Source organism: Camelus dromedarius, chromosome 6, assembly GCF_036321535.1.
Source record: "Camelus dromedarius isolate mCamDro1 chromosome 6, mCamDro1.pat, whole genome shotgun sequence".
Classification (NCBI taxonomy): domain Eukaryota; kingdom Metazoa; phylum Chordata; class Mammalia; order Artiodactyla; family Camelidae; genus Camelus; species Camelus dromedarius.
Window position 1 is genome coordinate 42,946,481 of NC_087441.1, and position 22,167 is coordinate 42,968,647.

Below are 22,167 nucleotides of genomic sequence, written 5' to 3' on the forward strand. Positions count from 1 at the left end.
TCCTTTCGCTCCCATAGTCCGGCTGCTCCCTGACTCTGCTCCTGGGGGCGGAGGGGTGGAGGACAGATGGGCGTGCTGTAAGCCCTGGTCACCGGGAGCCCGCTTGTCTGAATATCTTTCCTCTTTCTTTGCATTGGGCAGTCACATTATGTATTCCGTGTGGGTGTCTCTCTCTCTCCTTTGTACTCTCTTGGGCAGAGCAATTTGGCGGTTGTTTCTGAATGGTGTAGACCAAGTCCTTGGTCTGTGCACCCACGTTTCTTAGTAATCATCAAGAAGGAAGCAGATGGTCACCCTCTGTGATTTTAGAGTGTGTAAATAGGAACTGCAGACTGCCATCAAACATCACAAATGTCACTTGGCTTCCTTGTCTTGCTTTGCTGGCAGAAGGAACTCCTGCATTTGCATCATCTGGATAATCAAGGACAGACAGTGCGTGTGAAAACTGTCCCGTTTTGAAGGAGGGTACACAGCATCATGCTGGTCTCCCCAAAGGCCGGGAGGAGGAGGTGCAAGGTGGAGGAGGAACGGTTTGAAAAAGCAACTGAAAGTGGTTATTGTCTTCTGTATATCCTCTCTTCCTTCAGTTTCTTCCTAACTCCCAACCAAACCCTCAGGATGACCAGCTGTTCCCAAGCGGTATCCCCAACCCCAGGGCTTGTCCTGCTGCCTCTGAGACTTTGTGGCATGATGTCAGACGGACCCAGGCCCACTGCCCCTCTTCAGGGGCAACTGGATTCCTGGGACGAGTTCTGTGTTCCCTCCCAGACATCCGTTTTTACTTAGGTCTGAATTCTCACCACCCTGAACAGCAGCATACAGATGGTTCCAGAGGTCTGCACACAGCTTTCTTGCCTGTTCTGGATAAAAGACTACAAGTGTAGTGTCCATTGTACTCAGGCTTTTTATCAGAGTTTTTATTCTGCTGTTGCTTTCCTCGTGGCGCTCTCTGGGAAAGCCGGAAGGACCACTGAAATTATTCCGCACTTCGGTGTTGCCGAACAGCAAGCAGGGGTCCTCCTTTCCTCAGTTTCACCCACGAGAACCACTTACACAAGCCCCGCCTACCCCAGCACAGTCTGCATTTTAGGCAAAGTTCTCTTGCTGAATCTTAGATCTCCTTCCCAAGAACACAGGTAGCAAACAGCCAGGGTTTCAGAAGATGCTAATTAATTTCGCCCCTTACTTCTGGGATGCCAGTGAGTTATCCTGTCCTAAGTTGTCAGTGGTCACCATCCAGAGGAGGGTGATGGGAAAGGCAAGCAACCCAAGCATCCTCCCCTCACTGGTTCCCCCATAGATTTGTAGAAGAAACGTCCCAGCCTGCTTTCTGTTATCCTCCATGTAAGACTCTCCTGCTCCTCCACAGGTCCCCTGCCTGCCTGTCCTTCCTCAACTGCAAGACACCAGGGCCAGTGCCTTGACTCCAGCCCCGTCCCCCAGTCTCCTTGTGGCTGGGTTTGGTCCCCTCTGACTTCTAGTTGTCCTGATTAGATTTTTAATACCCACTGATGGACTGTCTACCCCTCCCTCTCTGGTCCTCGATTTGGGGTTCCCCTTGGAACTTTGCTCACCCCCTCAGCCTGAATATTCCTTCCATGGATTCAGCCACACTAGACTTTGGATCCCTGCCTGGCTAATCAACCCTCATGTCTGCAGTCTGTTCAGACCCTGCCTCTGGTCCTGGGTTCTTGTCTTCCTTGGCCCACCTTGGTCCTTCTCCACCCACATCCCCAGGGGACAGCACTCCCCCCTCTTCCCCACCTCCTTTCTTCTCAAACTCCCCGCTCAAACTCACCATTATGCATTCCAGATGGAATATCATCTCAATCCGTTGTACCATTTACTTTTCATTTGTTATTTGTTTTTGTTTTTTTAAACATGGTGCTAAAGCCTTGTGAACCTAAAGCAGAGAGAGATTTCAACAGAATGTGTCACCAGGAATAACTGGAAAACACACAGTCATCTTACTCCAGACACTTTTAAGAAATTCCAAAGTCATTACTTTGGCCTAGTGTGAAAATTCTAAGTTTTGCTTTGCCAGATTTTATTGGGTTTGAAATCATTGTTTTGTTTGAATAACCACAAAGTTCTAGGTCAGGTCAGCTTTGATTTTACCTCCTTCACAGGATATCCTGCCCCTGCCCGGCCTTGTCCCCTCCTTCCCCCTCCCTCCACACCCCTGTAATCAGCTTCCTGTTATTGGCACAATTTATGATTTCTTTTCTCTCATTCCCCAGGGTAACTTTAAAGTTGAAGCACTGCCCATTATTTAATGTTGGGCGTAATAATTTGCAGAGTTTGCAGCTTCATAACTAAAGAGGGTTCTGGATGAATCTTTGGTTCAGAAAAAGTGTCTGTTGTGGACACTAATGCCTTGCCTCTTGCTGATGCTGTTAGGGAACCATTTGTGTTCTCTGTGGGGAGGACTTGGCTGCTTTCTTCTCCACTAGCTTTGCCTTCTCCACCGTGGCCCAGTTTTTCAGCCAGAGAGAATATTTTCTGAGTCAGGGCAATGGAATTGGCCTGGTCACCAGGAAGGGAAAAAAGCCTCGACAGTCCCACTCTCCACTGAAACCAGGTAATGTGAGCTGGGCCCCAGCCGGGCCTGTCCTGGCCCCCACCAGAGCCTCACCCAGGGAGGACCGTGGGGCACATAGCAGCATCCTTGTGTGGCTGCCTCTGCTCAGGCCCCCCTTCCCTGTGCACTTCCTCTTGCCCCTCCCCCCTGAGCCCTTCCCCCTAAAGCCAGCACCACCATTCAGCTCTCTGTTTTTTTCTGTGAGCTCTGTCTCCTGGAATGTCCTAGGGCAGGAAGTGACTGGTGCTTGGTTTTCTCAAGAGTGCCTCCCACTGTGTTAGGGACTCGCTGGACACTCAGTGAGTTCTCAGTTATTGATTGCTGAGTGTATTGGGTTTTCCTCTTTTCCTCTCTTAAAGTTTGGGGGACTTTGGCTGGCCTGATGCAGCTCAGTGCCTTTACATTAAGATCCAAATGAAATAATAGCTGGCATTTATTTGGCTCTTATGAGGTGCCAGATGCGCTGCTGAGCCCTTTACATTATTTACAGTTCTCATCACAACCTTGTGAGATGTTATCATCACCCCTGGTTTACAGACAGGGAGACAGACTGAGGGAGCTTTTAAATGCCCACCCAGCAAAGCCAGTCCACCTGACCCTGAAGCACCTTTTCTAGATGACTGCCTGGGGCCCTCCTCAGATGTCCACCCCATCCTAGCCCACAGTTGGGCCTCTTTGCATTGTCACAAAGAACATTTGCTCCCTGTTTTCTGGCCAACTTCTCCGTGCTTAGTGCTGGAGGTAGACTGGGGAGTAAAGGTCTCTGTGGTCTTCATATTAGCTTTTGAAACGCCACTGCCATTGTCTTAACGCATGAGGATGCACAAAGTACAGTAAGTAACTGCATCAAGTAAGAACTGTTTCTGTTTAAGACAGAAGAGAGCAGATTGCCTGGCCCCTGGGGATAAAGGACCTTCATTTACTGGATTGGGGCCTGAGGGTTGGGATGAGCCATCCTGACCTAATGAATTTAGCTGGTCATCCTGTTTTCATTTAAAAACCAAGAGCATTCGGTCAGACTGTCCTAGGGTGTAGAGGAGGATTTTATTCCTATAACTCTAAGAGTGAAAATAATGATTTGTTACAGTGCTGTATTGTCACTCTTTTCTTTGTTTGGTTTGATTAAATCTGTGTAAAGGAAGAGAATGTCTGGGGAAGGTTTAGACATTATGTTGGATACATTGCTAGGTTGGTCCTTTAGCCAATTAAAGCATTTATTGAGCAGTTGCTATTTAACCAGCCTTGGGCGAGGTACTGTGGAGGAAGATGAGTAAAAAACATGGTCTCCAACCTCAAAGGATTACATTCTACTTAAGGAAATGCAAAATAACCCCTGTAGAACTAGTAGAGAGACATGTTGGAGACATTGGCATGGCGGGGTAGTGGTTAAGTGATTGGGCTCTGGAGCCAGACCTCCTTGGTTCAACTCCCGGTTCCACCATTTACATGTGTCCTTTGGCATATGATCTTAGCTCTGCTCACCTCTCTCACCTGAAGAACAAGACTGTTACTGGTAGCTGCCTCGCATGTGTAGAGCACTTAGCACGATGCTTGACACTCAGCAAGCACCCAGTATATGTTTAGCTACTGTGAGAGCTTCTGTTGTCAAGCATCAAACTGTTGTTTACAGCATTGGCTCCAAGAGTGCTGGCAAGACCCATGAAGGCTGGAGTCATCACGGGTGGCTTGATGAAGGAGTTGGGATCTGAGCTGAGCAGGCTTTCACTAAGCCGGTGGAAGGAGAGAAGATATTTAGAATATGTTCATGTAGAAGAGGCAAATGCATGATTATGCCAAGTGCAGGGTACAGTTTACACAAAGCAAGCTAGACTAGATGAACTGTGTGTTCAGGGCAGCAGGAACCACAGTTGAATAGATACATGGGTCCTTGAAAACTGGGTGGGGGATTTTGACTTAATGCAGTAAGAACCCCTCTGTGTGGTTGGCGGGGAGGCAGGTGTGGACATTACGAAGCAGAGGTTTAACGTGATTAATTGGAAAGACGATGAGCCTTAGGCAGAGTCCCGTGGCTGGAGGAGTAAACAGAAGGATGAGGGCCCAGTCAGAACTTGAACAGGAAAGGGCGAGCCTGAGAGCTGGGCCAAGAGAGAAACAAGAGGCCTTGGGGATGGATTAGATACTGGGCTTAAGGGGAGGGAGAAGTCCCAGCCAGCTTTCAGGTTTCTCACCTTGAAACCTCGCAGAGTGGGGATCTGACACCCAAAAAAGGGATAGTGGGAAGGGGACTCCATTGGCACCCTAGAATATTAGAGTGAGAATAAACTTGGTCAGTCATCTAGTCAAATTTTCTACCTACAAGAGTTTCCTGTATAACAAACTGTCTTATTTGTGGTAAACTGATTTAATGAAAAATAAATTTAGACTCATGGTTGCCACATTTGTGATAAACGTGGGACATCCTAGGGGCTTTGTTACTTAGACATTTGCAAATTAGGAACCAGGACTTCAGATGAGAGATGGAGTCTGTCCAGTGTTTCTGGCCCAGTTCCTGCAGAGATGTGGGGCAAGATTAATCCTGAGAGAGGGAGGGCGTGTTCCCCCAGGGGAGCAGCAGAGAGGAACACTGAGGCCTCCAAGACACTTGTAAGTAGAGAGTGGGATGTGAGGAAGAGGCTACAGCAGAGACGAGGGACATGCTTGGGAAGAAAGGATGAGCGTCAGGAAGAGTCAGCTCAGAAAAGATCATCCGTTTCTCATAGAGATGTCTGAGCTTGAACAAGTGCTGGGGTATGCTGAGTTTTACTCCTTTATTCCCGAGACAATTCGTATTATTCAAATGTGAAAAGTGTGCTAAAATAGCACCAATGTGACTAGAGCCACAAGTTAAATAAACACGATGACAGAAGCAACAACAGGCATGTAATCTACCCGACTGCTAATTGCTAATAGACACCCATGGGCCTTGAAATGTCATGATGCTCTTCAAGAGTTTAGAAAAGTCAGAATGCTCTTCATGTTCTGCCTTATCACACACCGATGGTTCTCAAGGTAATGGTGCGTTACTTCCGTGCCTTAAAGACAAGAGGGGGTGGGTATCATCGCCCTGTTGCTCACAAGCCCCCGTGGCTTCCCCCGCCCTCAGGTGGGGTCCAGAGACCCTAGCGTGGCTACAGAGCCCCACAAAATCTGTCCTTGCAGCCAGCTTAGCTCTTCCCTGGAGTGCCTGTCGCTGTGTGACACGTGTAATGGCCACTTGTTTATTTGAGATCTTTCCTAAACTAGGCTACAGGCCCCCTGAGAGCAGGAGGTTGAGTCCACCGTGGTTTCCCCAGTACCAAGTACCATGCCAGGCAGGGGGAAACTCCGGAAACACTTCCGGCAGGAAGAGAGAGAGAGCAAAACCAGTCCAGCAGGGGTGGGGCCTTTGTTGTTGTGTGGACAGCCTTTGGTAACTGAATAGACCCACAGCTCTCTCCTTTCTCTTACTGAAAGCGTGGATGGTAATTAACCTTATTCTGAATCAGAGTGAGGATGAAGGATTGATGTTCACTCCCCTGCTTCCATCCCAGTTTACTGAAAAAAAGGATTTTCCACTTTCTTTTGCTGTGAACACTCCAAGGCCTCCGGCCACCTTGTCTTTCTGTAGGTCTAACCCCGACCTCAGCTGCAGCCCCAGGCCCCTCACAAAGCCAAGTCCAGGATTCCCTCCACCTCAGATGGGTTCACTCAGACCCAAAGGAGTTCGGAACACCCTTCATTTGGCACTAAAGTCACGGTTTTTCAGGTGTTTCTAAGTTTCATTAGTGTGTGACAGATGCTCTTCTACTGTAGTTGGCAGTTGTTAAACCCTTAAAAGGGCATCCAGATGGTGATAGACAGTGACCCTGATCACCGAGGACAAGGAGAGGCCCTGTCAGGGAGCAGGACCCTGATAAGAAGCACCATAAGGCACCATGGTTGTCCAGCCCAGGAGGGAAGGCTGGAAGTGCTGATCAGTTGTCCAGTGACTCATTCATCCAGCACCTCCTTACCTAGTGTCTCCTGTGCAACAGGCACTGGACTGGGTACTGGAGACATGGCAGCCATCCAGAAAGACGTGTGTCTGCCCCCAAAGACAGTCTACTGGTGGGGAGAAACACACTTCTGACAACTCATGTATTCGTTGCCCTTGAATGGGAGCAGCTGCAAAGAACCAGACACTCTGACAGCACGAAGCTGAAGAGCCTGCCCAGTCCTTGTGCTCAGGCCGGGGTTCACAGGACCCTAAGCAAGGGCAAGGACAAAGGAGGAGCAGGAGTCAGCCGTGGGGCCAGAACGGGTGGGACTTTCAGCAAAGGCAGCAGCCTGACCCATGGCCCAGCAGCAGGTCAGGACAGTCAGAAAAGGTCAGTGGGACAAGAGCTGAGGGGAGCAGAGAGGGGAGGCCCCAGATAACAGGAGGGGGCTGGGGAAGCGGGGGAGGAGGGGCCAGATTGTGCACGTAGGCCCAGTTGGAAGGGCATTGCAGGAGTGGAGGCAGGTGGCCGGGAGCAAGTGAGTCCTGGAGTGCTGGTAAGGAAGATGAAGAGGGACGGACACATTCAGGGGTGGACTCAGTATGGGCAACGAGAAAGCAGCAGAGGCCAAAGGTGGACGGAGCAGCTTCTCTAGGCAGGCTCCGTGCTGCTGTCTGAGCACAGCGAAGAGCCCATAGACGCGGTACCCGGGCAGGAGGATTCTCTGCACTCTGGTGTCGTCAACTCTGCATCTCACACGGCGGCAAACGCTGAAAAAGCAGACTAGTGTGAAGACATTTTGGGTGTTGTATTTGAGAGGCCCTTGGAGGCCTCCCAGGGGAGGCTCTGAGGAGGGAATTGGTCATACAGGTCAGGAACTCAGGAGGGAGGTCCCATGGGCTGACACAAACACAGGCATCACTGGAGTCAGGACAGTCGTGGAAGCCATGGAAGTAAGATTGCCCTGATGTTACGCGAAGCTCATGCCCACTCATTTCACATTTCCACAGAAGTTAGAGAAGCCAGGGTGAGATGTGGCTGAGAATGATGATGTAAAACACTGCTGTGTTTACTCGCCACAGGAAATGGTTCAGCCATTCAGCTAACTGGTCCTCTGTGCTATTCTCGGAGCTAAATGAACAAAGTACAAAGATACTCTGCCTGTCTGGTGGTTCCAGGACCTGGGCCTCAATGACAGCACCAAGTCAGGCTTTCAGCAGTGAGTCAGCCTTGGGAAGTTGATAAAATCTGCAGACACTGCCTGGAAAACATTCAGTGAAAAAGATGCTTTCAAGACTATATATAAATACGTGTGTGTGTGTGTGTGTGTGTGTGTGTGTGTGTGTGTGTGTATAGTGTATAGCCTTTGTCTATTGGTTTAAAAGAATCCAGTAAGTAATCCAGTAAGAAATAAAAACTAGAGTGATGATAATTTCTTCATTTTCTTTTTAGTTCATCTGAACGAACAAGTACACTGAGGGCTTCTGGGTCCTCCAAAGCCCATGGTATCAGTGACACAGAGCATCATACTTGCACTGGCTGCTACGTCCCCCATAAAGTGCAGGGGATGGAAATTGCAGCACGTGCATCCTGCTCCCAGACAGGAGAATTTCAAGGAGAGCACTACAAGTGCATTGTAGTGTGGCTCTCCTGACGTTGTCCCCTTTTTTCTACAAATCCATACCAATTAGAAGACAGCTTTGATCCTGGCTTTGTGCCTGCCATTCTCTTTATGAAAAAAAGTCGGAGGGAGCAGAACTTTATCTTCAAGGGAGAGGCAGTGTTTACACCCAGGAGGTCCTGCCTGCCAGGTTTCTGAGCTTTCCTAACTTTCTCCAAGGAGAGAGCCCACCCACCCCCAACAGGGCCACCTGTGGGACCGTATAGGTTGTGTCCTGGGCAGCTACGGGGCACCATTCTCCTAGACTGGGGTTTGCAGAGAGCCCTGCCCAAACCCCAGGTGAATGCTCCCTGATGTGCCCCCCAGAGGTGGGTAGCTGGGAAGGCGGGGGGGGGGGGGCGGAGTTGAGGTAGTAAGAACTCAATGATGAGTTCTTTTCAGTTGAAACCTCAGTTAATCATTAATTATCGCCACTTTAATTTTGTCTTTTGTCTTCCTTGAAAATGTGAGTTATCTTTAGAGAAACTTCTTTTGTCAACAGAGGCTGCTATTTTAATACCAAAACAAAGTAGGAGAAATCAGACAAAGACAGTCTTCCTTTTTCTCTCCAAAGTGTATTAGGTGTAAAAATACTGCTTCTCTTAGAAAGAAAACCAGTACCAAATAAATTTATTTAAGTAAATTCCTGCTAATATGTCAAAGCACATATCTACAAATGATTTTTTATCAGAGATCCATTATAGCCTTTGTTTCAACTTATTTTTTGAAGGTTTATGTATTATAATTCTTGTTGTAGGTGATAAAAAGCAGACCAGTGCAATTGGCCTATATATTGACATTTGCTTTTTTTAATCTGAAATTATGAAATCTTCTCTCAGAAAATCCAAATTGACTTTATCCCAATTTTAAATACTTTATGTTCAGCAACACACACATCTTGGGCAACATGGAACAATTCCAAGAAGAGAAGAGAGGCTTGTTTTGCCTGTCATTTTATTTACAGGATTTGTGTCTGCACAGTGGAGAAAAATGTTCTGTTTGCTTCAGAGATGGACATGGATTTCCAAGCCATTTGGCTCTAGAGATGGTTTAAATAGGAATGAATTTAATATACCTTAAATTCTCTGAAATAAGAGAACTCCAGCTGAGGTTTGGTCTAGGGCAAAGTCAGCTCTCGACGTTGAAGAAAATCTATCACATTAATCCCGGCGGCTGAGAGTCCAAAGCCGCGTGAACAGAATACTGGAGGATACGAAGTGTGAGAAGAATGCTTTGAAAGAAACTTTAAAAACAAAATGACTGTTCAGAGAATACCAGACCTTGTGTGGAATCCTGCAGCACTTAAGCAAAGCTATAAGTAATTATGCTTGAGAAACATAGCTAATTAAAAATATCTCGATGCATAAAAGGAAAAGAAAACCATAGAATAACTTCTCTGCTCCAGTGTTAATGTGAGATGCCACAGAATGAAATAGTAGGGTTTTTTTTTTTTTCTTATTTCATTTCACATGGGCATAGAAGAGATGGAGAGGGAAATTATGTTGCCAGAAAATGCCAGGGTAGATTTGCTGAAGATGTTATCATGTACTGTGTTTAAAACAAAAATCTAATTGCTGTAATTTATCATACCTCTGGTTATTAAAACCATGCTAATTTAAAGATTTTAATCACTTGCCAGTTTTACACATAATGGTTTTTCACGGAAGATATTATGAAAATTTCTGATTTTGTCAGCCTTGGTATGATTTTTTTAGGAGTTCCTAAGTAAAATTAACATGCTTTTAGCATATAATTGTGTTTACATCAGTAATATAAATTCCTTGTGTTTTTCCTTTTAGTTTGTTCAATGAAATATCTGGAATTGCTTTATAACTGCTGAGCCTAACGTGTGAGAGCACAGCCTGCTGAATCAATTTTAATTCCCCGTACACACATCTAGCTCCATAAAGAGCAGTGTGGACCCCACCCTTTCTTTTTGATTGGAGAAAGGATTCTTTTAATCGGAGAAATTTGAAAGAAAAGATTCTACTGACCTTGGCACTAAATTTGCTTCTTGATCTTGAGAAATCAAACTCATAGGACAGTCACTGAGACAACACGGCTCTTTAAAAACAAATGTTAGATGGGACCCTCTCTGGCTGGCAGGAGAAAGGCAAGGAGGTGAGGTAGGCAAGGGTTCCTGCAGTGCAGAAGAAAAAGCTATCCCGGAATTAAAGATGGCCACTGTTAGGAGGAAGGGTGGAAAGAGGAAAGAGAGTCGTGGGAGTCGGGGGAGTAGCCAGAGGCAAAATCATTTCTCTGCTGTGGGTGCAGGAGGCATTGGGGAAATACAGCCCAGTTCAGCATAACACCCAGGCTGCAGCAAACTGTCTCCACCCTGGGAGCAGTGTGGTGGTTTGATCTGGTTTTTATGTACCTCACTAAGAGCAGACTGTGGTCTTATACACAAAAGGATTCTTGAGAGTAGCATTATGATTTAATACTGTATGTATTTATTAAAATATAATATTATTTGAAAACAAAAGAAAAAATACATAAATTAGTTTCCTAACTCTCACGTTATCCCTACCTCCAGACCCTACCTATGACATTCAATCGGTTTTGAGCTTCAGGGTCTAGAAGGCAGAACTTTAAGTGGGGTTGAAGTCCAGCCCTTTTATGGGACTTGCTTAAGGTTGCAGAGCCAGGACCAGACCCCATGGCTTCTCTGTCCTAGACCATGTCTTGTTTCACCTCCTTCCCATCCTCTCTGAATTTGATCACATGAAAGCACTTCTAGGTGCTCTTCCTTCACCAGCCCCACACCCAGTGTAGTGCTCTCTGCCTGACAAGTAACCAGGTGTTCTTCCTGCAGGTGCCAAGTTCCCCATTAAGTGGACGGCCCCTGAAGCAGCCCTATACGGGAGGTTCACAATCAAATCCGACGTGTGGTCTTTTGGAATCTTACTCACAGAGCTGGTCACCAAAGGAAGAGTTCCATACCCAGGTAAGGGCAGGACGCAGCCAAAATGGGCCTGAGTGGGTGCTCTTCCAGCACCATTTGGGGAAACCTCACCTGTTTGCCTTTTAAGCCCCATCCTCAGCTTTCTGCCGCACGTGAGAACGTGGACAGATATTAAGCTTGAGAAAAGCAGAGTGGGAGCCACTGTGGTACATAGGCAAGTAGCCACCATGAACTGTGTGCCAGGACAGATGCAGTTAGCAGCTGGTAAACACTTCAGGCCACCTCAATTCATGGAATCTCTCTCCTCTCGGTAGGAGTGTGCGTGTGGCTCCCAGAGCAGAAATGTCACTGGCAGAACTTCTGCCCAGTTGGAGTTTGCAGACACTTCTGGAAAAAGAGGGGAAAAGTCCCCACTGCTTTTTGATCAGTCTGTAGCGCTGACCCATGGAGTGAACCTGGCAGGGAGACACCAGGACCCGCACTGTCTGCAGGCTCCACTCCAGATGGCCAGGGAGAGCACAGGCACCAGGGAAACACAGTGTGGAAGCCACGCACTGCACGTTTCTGAACAAAGTATGCTCTGCAAAAGCAAGTATAATGTAAAGAAATTGGAGACTCTTTTTTTTAATTGAAGTATAGTCGATTCACAGTGTTGTGTTAGTTTCTGAAATTGGAGATTCTAAACCCTGGAATTTTTTCTGGATTATCAGAGTCATGTTCTCCCAAAGAAACCACGAGTTTAGGTTATCCACTCTTAAACTCATTAATTTAGACAGATGGTGACGTAAAGGACACTCATGCCATTCCACCTCCACGCTTTAGTGGTTATAGTGCAGGGACAATCTGCTTTCTGAATGTTAAGGACATATTTTTCAGTTACTGTTGAAGAAAGAACATAGCCCCCCATCATTCCCTGCCTAAGAAAGGAGCTTAAAAAGAAAAAAAAAAGGAAAAAAGAAGTGATAGAAACAATAGTGGAGATTAACGAGGAATTGAGGTCTCTTGCCAATCCTGGGTTTGTAATCGTATCTTTGCAGTCGGAAGAGCCAAGGAGGGCAGATTAATTTGTAATCCCTTTGTTCCTCTTTTGCAACTGCTTCTGGTCATCTTCAGAGAATGCAGAGAAGTAAAGAAGATCTCCTTCTGGGTTGGTCATAGCCACAAGACTCCTAGGAGAGCCGGGTTGGCACAGAGGCAAAACTGACAAATTCCCGGTCCCTGAAGCGCCAGCACTGGGCATTCAGGGATGCGGATGGAGTCGCTGTCATGAATGAGGCGGCGCTGCTCCCTGCATGCACGCGTGGGCAGACACTCCGGGAAGAGCCAACCAGCCCGCAAGAAAGGGCTGCCCTGGAGGGGCCTGGAGCACAGCACGGGCATCTTTGAATTGCTTCTTACAGGGGAGAGCTTGCAGGTCTCAGGATTCTGAGGATGTGAAGGCACCTCTTCTTTATTGTCTGACTTTTGAGTGCAGTGCTTCCTGAGCCCCGCAGGTCTGTGGTCACCCGGTGTGTTCAGTGTGGTTGTGCAGGAGGTCAGTGCTTTGCGTTTTTGTGAAGCCTTTCCTCCCAGGGAGACAAAGCTGCTTTTCATTTCTCAGGGTCACACACAGAAGCCAAGACAAAGGGGTCGGGGTGGGGGCGGGGGCCTCAGAGAAGGAAGGCAGGTGTGTGTTTCTGAGGGAGAGTCTTTCGTCAAATTTGGCTTTAGCATAAAGAAAGCTGCTGGTTTTACAATTAGGCTGTTTCATTCACTCAGCTGAGCATCAGTAAGTGTGGCTTGTGCCTGGCATTTTGCTCTATCTGGGAAATAAGTACAAATAAGACATTCGCACTCTCAGCAAACACTGGTGAGGACGGTCCTCGAGCACGGTGCTGTTGCAGTTGCTGGGGAGAGAACGGTGAGCAAAGAGGTAAACTCAGTCCCTGTACTCACGGAGCTCATAGTCAGAGAGACAAAATATGCAACAAATCCAGGAAGAAATGAGCCTCTTCGTTCCATCTTTATTGTTAGAGGAGATCATCCTCGAGGAGTGGAATACTTGGATGCACCCACTGTGGGCCCTGGATCATAATTCTGATCCCAGGGTCAGGAGTACCTGGTTACCTGGGCACAGGCATCTCCATACCACAGATCCTGAGAAGGGCTTTTCACTCAGCATCCTGTGAGGATGGCAAAGGAGTTTGAAATGAAAACTAAGTCCGCGTTATTATGCGTAATCACACACTAGGAACAGCTGCCCATGTGCAGAGCCGCCCAAATCCTGTGAGGTGGCAGAGAGAAAGGGTGTGTCTGGGAAGCTTCGTGCAGAAGAAGGCACAGAGGGTCCCCCTCAGGCTGAGGAAGAGGGAGGAGGGTCCCAGACGGGAATGGGCACGTGGGAAGGCACCAAGGCCTGGGAGGACAGGACGGCGCCAGCACAAGGAGCTGCGGGATGAGGAGTCTGGGGAGAAGGAAGCTGTGCGGCGGAGCGCCTGGAGGAGCCGCCGGAAAGCCTGGTAAGAGCCCGGCGAGGGGCCTGATGCTGCCGGAGGGAGGCTGGCTGGTCTGCAGCGGTGGCCTGGGAGCTGTGTCGGCGGGGGAATGACAGGAGCCACAGGAAGTTGTTCCCACACCTGATCCTAGCCATGCGTGCTTCTTGTTTTTGTTCTTTAGCAGAACTATAATAGTGTTTGATCGGACTTCTGAATCTCAAGGTAAACTCTTCTTGAGGGAGAGGCTTTTAAAGAAGGATTCCAATGATAGGATGACTAGCCAATGAAGGATAGCAACTCCTAAGGAACAGGCGGTTTCATGAAACTACATCTGATGTCACCGTGAAGGGAAGGCCTGCCCCTCTGTCCCCGCCATCCATCAGCGTGGCCACGGCAGCAGTGTGCGCAGAGGGCTGCTGCTCCGCCCCGAGTCCTCGTGCCCACGGGCGGCACCCAGGACAGACTCCCAGTCCCCGTCCACTGTGACTTCTGTTCTGACAGCTTGATGCAGGTCTTTCTCAGTTGGTGCGAGTGCATTTTCATGTCATTCTTTTTTCAAGAACAGTGGGTGGAGGTACATTTTTATGAGCTCTTTTGTACCTGAGTATAGTCTTGTGGCACCTTTATGCACAGGAAAGTCACTTTGGCTGACAGATGAGGATGGAGGTCAAGGGATAAAGGAAAGTGACTTGTAAATGGGTTTTATGGAAGCTTTCCAGGCATTTTTGCCCAGTGTGAAAGAAGGTCCAGATAAAGAATCGGAGAAGAAACTTTGAATGGTGTATGTAAGAGGGGACCGAGTAAAGGGTTAAAGGGATGAGGCGATGATAAAACATCAGATCAGTTGGTTAGTTAGCAAGTTTTGTAAAAGGAGTGGAATGAAAGAAGGGAAGAACAGTCTTAAGTTGAGCAAGAGCCTTGAAGCCAACTTAAAAATACTGAAAGGTGACACTGAGATTACAGGGAGGTGGTGGAGAGGAGTCCCATCACCCTGCCAGACAAAGAAGGTTGCCCCCAAGGTGTGTGGCAAAGACGGATGCAGTTCCAAAGAGCAGCTTCGTTTTCCAGGTTCCCAGCTCAGCCTGGCCTGAGTGCGTCCTCAGCACGGCTGTCCGACTTGCTTTACCATCAAGGTTCGGAGCCATTGTTTGCATCGAGGTTAGAACTGATTTTGTACTGATGCATTGTTATAGATGAGAAATGAAAACACTTAAAGCAGTTTTCTAGGGTTGAGGATTGATGCATAAACTCAAGAGTTATGCATTTTAACCTGTCATTTCACCTTCAAATCCTTTGTTTCCTCTTTGCCTCCACTGCTGCTGCTCCATGGCAGGCTGTCGCCCTCTCGTGCAGTGACCCCGTCATGGGACTCCCTGCTTCCAGTCTCTCCCCACGGCCCCCACCACCACCATCCTGTCATTGTCACCACCAGGGCTATCCTAGAACACACAGATTCGTTATCTGACTCTACTGGTTAAAATGTCCACAGCTTCCCCTTCCTTCCAGATCAACTCCAGTAGCCTTAGTTTGGTGTAGTCCTTTGTAACTCTTTCCTTCAGTCATTCCATAAATATTTACTGAGTACTGACTCTAGGCCAGGTGCTGGGTGGGCACCAGGGGTGTAGCAGTGAGCCAGCAAAGACTCCCACCCTCCTGAACTTTTCATTCTTAGAGGAGACAGACAATAAGTGAAAATAAATAAGCAAAATACAGTCAGTGATGGCTGGCGGTAATGGGTATGGAGAAAAATAACATGGGAAGGGGATAGAGGATGGCCAGGGAGAACCTCACTGGGAAGGTGACATCTGGGGAAGGGCCTGAAAGAAGCAAGGCTCGGGGTCGATTCCAGAGGAAGAAACCCCGTCAGAGGGAACAGAGCACAAGGGCCCTGAGAACCACAGCGAGACTGGTGTGGCTGGAGCAGAGGGAGCAGGAGGTCCACAAGGCCCCAGGCAGATCAGTAGGGCCTTCCTAGGTCATGGTTAGGTCTCTTGCTTTTTCTTTTTCTTTTTTTTTTTTAATATAGTTGATTTACAATGCTGTGTTAGTTTCAGGTTTACAGCAAACTGATTGAGTTTATACACACACACACATACATATATACACATACATATATATATTCTTTTTCAGATTCTCTCCCATTATAGGTTATTACAAGATATTGAATATAGTTCCCTGTGTTATACAGTAGGTCCTTGTTGTTTATCTGTTTTATATATAGCAGTGTGTATGTTAATGCCAAACTCCTAATCTATCCCTCCCCTGCCTCTTTCTGGTAACAAGTTTGCTTTCCACGTCTATGAAGAAGATATGGTGTGTACACACACACACACACACACACACACACACACACACACAGGAATATTATTCAGCCATTAAAAAGAATGAAATATTGCCATTTGCAGCAACTTGGATGGACCTAGAGATTATCATTCGAAGTGAAATAAGTCAGACAAAGACAGACAAATACCATATGATATCACATAGATGGAATCTTTAAAAATGATATAATGAACTTATTTATAAAGCAGAAATAGACTCAGGACTTTCGCTCTTACTCTCAGTGAGATGAGGAGTCACTGAGGGGCTTTGAGCAGGTGACATGACCTGACATGATTTCTCTCTTGCAACTTCCCGACCCTTCACACCAAGAGGTCTCTCTAAGACATCAAGTTTATCTTCTCAGCTCCACTCTCTGCCTCAGAATCCTTCAAAGCCCAACTCGAACATCTCTTCCTTTGTGTAGCCTTCTCCACATCTCTTTTTGGGTTGGCCCTTCTGCTTGTTTCCACAGCACTGGGCACATCTCTGTTGAAGCCTTTGTCTATGTGTCTCTATTTCCCAGTAGCTCTGAACTCTAAGGAGAAAGGAGCTCTTTTTATGTGTTCCGCATGCCCAGCACAGTATCTGCCCAGTAGTAGACTTTCAATAAGTCTAAGTGGATGGATGGATGGATGGATGGATGGATGGATAACCGGTTTGGCAGGGGGAGAAAAAGATTATGCCTATGAGGCTTTTTAAACAGGACTTTGCCCGTAGCCTGCAAAGCCTTTCAGCTCTATTTCATCATCTCCACACATAAATATAGCATGTTTTTCCCAGCCACAAAATAGCCTCTGTCCTCAAAGTTGTTCTGGGAAATTGACCCAGTGGTCAGTTCAAACACCATGTCCCAGCTCCATTCTAGGCAGAATGTCCTGGCTGTTCCGTGCCCTGGCTCTCAGCTGAGCACCTGCTTTGGGAATTTGGCAGGATCTGACAAAGCAGGAACGTTCTCTTAAGCACATTTATTCGTGCATTTGAAGCACTTTCAAATCTTTTAACCAGTGACAGCTGCCTGACTTTTGCGAAAGCATCTAGTGGCTTGATATGGACTTGAAGAGGAAGGTAAAGTAGTGAATCTATAGCGCTTTCCTTAAAGAATTTGAGTCTCCACTTTTGTCCTCTCCCCGCCCCACCCAGACAGCGCCTGAACCAGAGACATAAATTCCTCTTTGTCCAGCAACCCGTCATTGTTGCCTGCACTCCTATCCCTGCTGTGCCCGACATGCCAACAGGAGCGGGGTTTTCTTGGGGTAGGAGGAGGTTAGGACTCTCCAGCCAGGAGAACGGGAAGTGGGATGAAGCCTCTCATCTCAGACAAGGGTGCTTTGTCCTCTGCCCTCTCTGCCCCCATCCACAGTCCGCAGGCTTTTCCTTTTGGCTCATGGTGTTCCCTCCAGAGGGGATTCTGCCTGGAATGCTCAGGAGTCATGTTGTCACCTCCCCCTGCAAGGTTTCTCTTGGCCGGTGTGGCTGGTGAGAGGAGGGGAGCGGGCGGCGGGAGGAGGACGCAGGTGAAGAGGGCAGCCGCTCCTGAGTCCTGCCTCCTGCTGCTCTTCCTTCTCGCTGTGCATGTCCATGGCCTTCCATGGGCAGCCTCCCCCTCTCTCTCATTCTGCCACCTTTTCTGGGACAAAGGAGCTCTTCACGGTAGTGTATTATCAACTTGAAATAACCTTTGTGTGTTATGGTACCCGAGTCACCGTCATCTCTGTGTTTATTAATACAGTGGGCTTAATAAAAACAGCTGTTCTGAGGTTCTGTGGTTAAGATGGGGGAAAAGAAACAAAACTAGTCATTGTTGTGCCTTCTCAAGGTCACTCCTTTGTTTTCAACTCTGCTCTTTGAACAGCATCTATCTGCCCGAAATCTGTACTTTGGTCTCATAACCGAAACCTGACTTGAAGCGTCCCAGTTGTTGCCCAGTTAGATCCCTAGAGCACACGATGGTCTGGTAGCACACACTCGTGCTGAGCAAGCGGCATTAACTTCGCCCTCCTTCCTTCCTTCCTTCCTCCCGGCACGCACCACACTGCTCCACAGACAAGTAAACAGAAAGGCTTTTTACAGGGTTTATGCAGAGAAGCCAGGGGGAGCCTCTGACGGAAAGCTTTATGCACAATAGAGTATAATTTCCTTTCAACAGAAAGCTTGGTTTGCAAGAGGAAGCTGGATATCTGAGAACCTGAGCATCATTCCCATTCTTGAAGTGCTGAATTATTCACATGGCACAAAAATCCGGGTTCTCGCAACCCCAAGTCCAATCCAGAGGCAAACCTGAACAGGTAGCAGTGAAAATCCCTGATTGTGCAGTGGGGGCCCCTCAGAGATCCACACTAGGAAGCTGCACAATTGGAGAGCTGGAGAGCCAAACACTCTCTGTTCATAGAAGTCATTCCTTTTCAAACAGCTGAAAGCACAGTGAATGTCGAGGTAGTTACTTTGTTGACAGATCAAGAAACTGAGGCTGGAGAAATTCAAGTCACCTGCTGAGAGACATGGAGTCGGAAGTGGTGATGTGGTTCTGCCAATGCAGATGAATTGTTTTCTTCCCTAAAGAATCAAAAAGAAAAGCAGGGAGTCTCTCGGAGTTAATGTACAGCTCATAGAAGAGAAATAGGAACATTTAAAAGAAGAGGAGTGAGGGAAAAAGGAGAGAAAGGAGAGAAAACACAACACACATGGGAGTAGACTCTGTTGGCAACCATCTGTAGTAAGGGTTGGGAAGTGAGAGTTGGAAACTTGACCTTAACTCGGAAACCAAGAGGAAGCCAGCCACATGATTTCTAACAGATAATGTGGTCATAATGGCAGGAAGTGAATACAGTCCACTTGACCAAAGAATCTCCGCTGTGGAGTGGGGCAGACCAACTGAAAATGATGCTACCAGTGAGCATGTGTGAAAGCCTGAAACACAGGGTGACAGGAGGACCCCGTGGAAGATCAGGGCAGAGGAGTCTGAAAGCACATCCCAGCACAGCAGTCTACACAGGTCTTCTGTGAGCTGAGTACCACTGCGTTGGGCCTGTGAGAGGGACCCATGGAACTGGCCCATTTTCCTGACTCCAGCAAGAGATCAGGAGGGTCCCAAGCCGCTGCGGTGGGGGCAGGGGAGGACAGGGCTAGAGTGAAAATGGCGAGTGTGCCTGCTCACTGGCCACCAAGCCCTGTGCTCCTTCTCTGATGTGGAGGTGGGGAGCCAGGCAACGTGCCCTGGGAAGCTTTGTGATGATGAACAATGCTTCGCAGGGTCAGACACCACTGACTGGTGGAGCCCACCCTCCTGTTGAAAAACCGTCAGTTTCTTAGCCTCCCACCAAGAAACTGGAGGCCCGAACTGTTGGTGAGAGCATTTCCCTAAAACATGTCCATACACCATATTTTAAAGTTTCTATCTTTTCTGTTTCTCTCCTAACAATCTCTCCACCAAAAAAGGAAAAACGTCCCCAGGCACCCTCCTCCCTCCCAGTCCGCTTCCTCAGCTGGAAGTAAGATACAAAGACGCCTCTCTCCTAGTGTCCCCGTGCCCTTTGAGACTCTCTGCTGACCACCAGGCACTCACGCCACTGGGTTTTCCCTTCCCGGTCCCGGCCTTCACCTCCCAGGTATTAGATAAAACCAGTGTCTTGAGGAAAAGTGGCTAAAAGAGGAGAAGTAACAGTCCTTGTAACAAAAATATGAAGCCATCTAAAAAGAAAACATGAAATGGTAGCACAAAGAGTAAAATCCATTTTTGCTAAAAGGAAATTCTTGAAACAAAATACAATTTTTCAAAGCTCTTATAGCTGAAAATACTATTTTTTTAGAAAGATATGAACACAAATCGATTACTCTGGCTATTGTTTGTCAAGTGAAAACTGCCCCCAGCCTTGCTGAGCAGCGGCGGTCTCTTGGTTGTGCGATTACCCCCGCGGAGGCCCAGCCTGAGGGTGCCGGGTCCGCCTCTGGTGTACAGGTGGTTGGAAGAGAGCTCGTCCCATTCGGATTATCATTGTCAGCCAAGTGCGTTGTCTTATATCCCGCTTTTCTGGCAAAGCTGACATTGCTATTTCTGTTTGGCCCGGTACAAGCAATCAGTTGTGTGCACCCCACGTTGGAGAGGCCTGGGGAGCAAAAGAGGCATGAGAGGAGAGAGCGGAGGGGCGAGGAAGAGCTGACAGGGAGGCCAGCTGGCGTCCAGTGCCATGTGGGCCAAGGTGCAGCTCCACCCCCGTCACAAGTGCCCAGGACGCAGGCGGCCTTGGGAGATGCTCTATGCCAAGGGTCAAGTTGCTGCGTCCACTGTGTCGAGGCTCGGACAGAGCACCATAGAAACAGGCTTGACCCAAGTGGCCAATTAAACTATCCATTGGTGGAGATTGAAACAAGAGTTTAAAAAAAAATACTTGAAATCTTTCCATGCGTAGTCTGTTTTTCAATAACATGAAACGTGTACTTACATACGTGCCGCAGAGCAATAGGAGGATGATTAACTCAGCTCTGCAGAGTTGTTTCGGATGGTCTCAGAATAAAGCATTAGGAGGCATTCAGGGGTGGGGTTGTAACCACCTCCAGAGGACCTGCTTTGAGGTTCAGACCTTCTGCCTGTCTCTCCTCTAGTTCCCACAGGCCTCTGGCAGGGCCAGGGACAAGGGATTTCTGCAGGCTTGGGCCATGTGGTTTCTGAGATGTTATGAAACCAAGGACTGTACTGACATACAGAGCAGACATTTCGGAGGATGCCAGTCCTGATTCGTGCTTACACTCTCTGTTCACCTTTCCGGGCTGGCTGGAATGTGGTGGCGGCTGTCACTCGTGCCAGGCAGGGCTTCCCAGCCAAAACTCTTGGGACTGGATGTGCTTCAGAGTCAGACTCTTTTTTTTTTTTTTTTTTTTTTTTTTTGAGAAAGTCCATACAGTGCTTAGAACATCATTTATATAACACCCTAGGAGAGTCTGGGGCTGCACTCTGTATTCAGACACCTTCTTACCTCTGCAGCAATGCCTATGAAAAGTAAAAACAGTCAGCAGCCTCACACCAGGTCAAGTTTTATAGCCCATGAGGTGAGTTCAGACCAGCCGCATTGCCAAGTGCATTACCAGAGCTTTTGGGTTGCAGAGCTTGTTGAACCTGGGAATTGTAAATAAGGAAATGTTGGTCCCTGTCTCTTGCCCTGTTTGTCCAGAGACTGCAGGACAGTCTCCTGGAAACCCCAGCCTCTGCCCTTCCTTCCAACACCCCCACCCCATCCTGAGTTGTCAGAATGAGTTTTCAGTAGTTGGAGGAGGATTTAAGGTATTTAGCCACAGAGCTGACTGAACATCCTCCTGAAGAGGACACCTGTAAAGTCTGGCGTGGTGTGGAGGCGGGGAACGCAGACTCGTGCACCAAACTGCTCTCACTGGAATAAGGGTCACCCCTGAGGTGATGTTAGAATAATTAAATTGAAGGCTTGCTTCAGCACAGCGGGAATAATACATGGATTTTATCACCTCAAGGAACTATAGTGGCAGGGAATAAGAAAGCATCCTGAAAGGGTCTGGGTAAGCATGTGACTGACAGGGCTATGGTTGACAGCCGCAGGAGCCGGGACAGACCCCGCCCCAAAAGCAACAGCAAAACAAAGAGAATTGGCAACAAATCCCAAAGTCTGAGCGGCCCCTCCCCAGGGGGCAGGGTTGTGATCTGGGCCCAGCTGCTCTGGCCAGGCTTACGGGCTTCTAGCCAGCGGGTTGCTACCTTCTCCAGAATTAAAGGGAGCCGTTCCATGGACATGCTGTGCCTGCTGGTTATCTCCCTGAGAGCTAGGGGGAAACCTGGGCTTCTGAATGGCTGGAAATCAGGTTCTTGCTTTTATAAATTAACGAGGTCAGAAGTTGGAGAGGACTCCAGACTACAAGCTCAGGGCCAAGGAGCAGCCAAAACATACAAGGGCTTGGCAGGCAATGGCAGAACATGATATGACAAAAAAGAGAAGGAAAACCAGAGAAGAGAGCAGCCTGGCAGTCATTGGCAAAGGGGTCTGGGCCTTCGCCTCATCCCAAGTGTGGTGTTTCCTGTTCTGTCTAGATGGCCAACATGCAGGAAGACTGCATTCTCTAAAGGGGTAGCAGACGCCCAGAGCATCTCCTGTTAGTTCCATGCAGCCTGATGATTCAACATTGGGCAGCTCCCCCAGAGGGTCACAGAGGTCTCGGGTGATAGATGGCCTGTCCTAGGTCATTAGTAAACACAGACGCCCTGTCTCCCCAGCAAAGTCATCAAACCTTAGGGCACCTGGGGGTCTCTG

At 48.0% G+C, this 22,167-nt stretch overlaps 1 protein-coding gene across 5 annotated transcripts in view; it reads left to right on the forward strand.

The window, feature by feature from the left end:
* Positions 1-22,167, forward strand: part of FYN (FYN proto-oncogene, Src family tyrosine kinase) — a 198,558-nt gene that overhangs the window by 174,846 nt on the left and 1,545 nt on the right. For all 5 annotated transcript variants that reach the window (XM_010992002.3, XM_031456177.2, XM_031456178.2 and 2 more), the window contains one exon: positions 11,013-11,144. In XM_010992002.3, coding sequence (XP_010990304.1) covers positions 11,013-11,144 — 132 coding nt within the window. The remainder of the gene's footprint in view (positions 1-11,012; positions 11,145-22,167) is intronic.